General features: G+C 69.3%; 1 protein-coding gene across 1 annotated transcript in view; it reads right to left on the reverse strand.

The window, feature by feature from the left end:
- The window catches only part of ETH_00039200 (uncharacterized protein), a gene marked incomplete at both ends in the record, with an annotated part of 4,817 nt that overhangs the window by 1,447 nt on the left and 1,301 nt on the right, over positions 1-2,069 (reverse strand). The window contains one exon of the mRNA XM_013374768.1: positions 79-1,978. Coding sequence (XP_013230222.1) covers positions 79-1,978 — 1,900 coding nt within the window. The remainder of the gene's footprint in view (positions 1-78; positions 1,979-2,069) is intronic.

Here is a 2,069-nt window from a genome sequence, read left to right on the forward strand (position 1 = left end):
CCCTGGGGGGGCCCCCCTAGGGGAGCCAAAGGGCTCCTGGGGCAGCTGGGGGCCCCTGGCAGCTGCAGAGGGCCTCACAAAAGGGACTGTTGCTGTTGCTGCTGCTGCTGCTGTTGCTGTGCCTGCTGCTGCTGCTGCGTCGGCTGCACCAAAACGAGAACAGGAGGCCCCTGGGGGGCCCCAGGGGCCCCCAGGTTGGGGGGCCCCCCACTGCTGGAGTATCCAGCCCGGGGGCCCCCCCTGCTGAGAGCCTGGGCCATAGGGGGGCACATTGCCCTGGCTTATGAGGGGCCCCTGCATGGGGGGCCCCCCTGCTGCAGTAGCAGGCTGTGGCTGCAGCGAGGGCCCCAGGAAAGCCCCTGGGGGCCCCCCCAGAGGCCCCCCTCGGGGGACCCCTAGGGGCCCCCCCAGAGGGGCCCCCACAGGCACCCCCATAGACCCTCCCAGGGGGACCCCCAAGGGGCCCCCCAGGGGGGCCCCCAGGGGGGCCCCCAGGCCCCAGCTCAGTCGCCCTGGGCTGCTGTGTAGGGGGGGGGCCCCCACCCCCCAAAGGGCCCCCATAGGAGCCACTGAAGCGCCCCAGGGGCCCCCAGGAAAGGGTACCCCAAGGGGCCCCTCGGGGGCCCCCCTTGGGGCCCCCGCAGCAGCAGACACCATTTGCCGAATGTGGGTTCGGGTCAAGTGAAGGTTGGGGGCCCCCCTCAGAGATGAGGGGCCCCCTTTGGGGGCCCCCTGGTTGCAGGGGCCCCTAGGGGAAATTCCAGAGAGGCCCCGGGCCCCAGGGGGTACCCAGGCTTTCCTAGGGGGGATGGGGGCCCCCAGCATTGCTGCTGCTCTTGCTGCTGCTTTTTTTGCTGCTGCTGCTGAGCGTGGAGACGCGGCTGCTGCTAGCGCGCGTGCTGCTGCTGCTGCTGTTCGCGGCGTGTCCGGCGCTGCTGCTGCTGCTGCTGCATGCCCTGCTGCTGCATGCGCTGCTGCTGCATGCCCTGCTGCTGCTGCTGCTGCCGCTGCTGTCTCCCCTGCTTGAAGTGCAACAGCAGCAACAGCTGCAGCAGAAAGGGGCGTCCTTGCTGGCGTCACTGCAGCAGGAGTGTGGGGAGCTGTTGCTGCTTCTGTTCCAGTTGTCCCTGCTGGCAGGCCTGCTGCTGCTGCTGCTGCTGCTGCTGCTGCATGCCCTGCTGCTGCTGCTGCTTCCGCTGCTGCTGATATCCCTGCTGCTGCTGCTGCAGTCACCGGTGTACGTACACTGCGCTGTATGCGCTTGCTGCTGAAGTCCCCCACGGGGCCCCCAAGGGACTCAGGGGGCCCCCGAGGGGCCCCTTGGGTTACTTTGCTGCTGGCGGGCCCCCCTTGGTGGGGTTGTTGTTCTTGTTCTGTCTGCAGCAGTTGCGGGGGGGCCCCCCGCATGCTTGGGAAGCTTTGGGGGCCCCCTTCAGGGGGCCCCCCAGTGGCTTCTGCCTCTAGAGAGGCCCCTGGGGTGGTCTGGGGGCCCCCAGCAAACTCACTGGGGGGCCCCCCTGGGATGGGGGCCCCCCTGGGGGTTGGGGGCCCCTTTGATGTGGGGGCCCCCTTGGGGGTTGGGGGGCCCCCTGGGGCGGGGGGCCCCATAGGGCGTAGGGGGCCCCCCTGTGTGGGGGCCCCCAAAGGGGCTGGGGGGCCCCCTGGGGCAGGGGCCCCCATGGGGTGTGGGGGCCCCCCTTGTGGGGTGGCCCCCCTGGGGGTCAGGGGGCCCCCTGGGGTGGGGGCCCCCCTGGGGGTTGGGGGGCCCCTAATGGAAAGTCTGTGGACTGGCAAAGGTCTTATTCTTTGACTAATTATATTATTGTTCTCGAGTGCAAGTTGTACAGAAACCCCACACACTGGCCGCTGCTGCTCCTGCTGCTGCTGCTCCTGCTGCTGCTGCTCCTGCTGCTGCTGCTTCACCAAGAGAGTGATGTGATACTCGCCGCTGCTGCTCAAAGGAGGGATTGAAAGGGGGCTGCAATCGGAGTGCAGCAGCAGCTGCTGCTGCCTACTTCCGCAGCCGCCGCTGCTGCTGCTGCTGCTGCTGCTTTTGCTGCTGCCGCCGC

The sequence above is a fragment of the Eimeria tenella genome, genomic scaffold (assembly GCF_000499545.2).
Source record: "Eimeria tenella Houghton genomic scaffold, Eth_scaff2283, whole genome shotgun sequence".
Classification (NCBI taxonomy): domain Eukaryota; phylum Apicomplexa; class Conoidasida; order Eucoccidiorida; family Eimeriidae; genus Eimeria; species Eimeria tenella.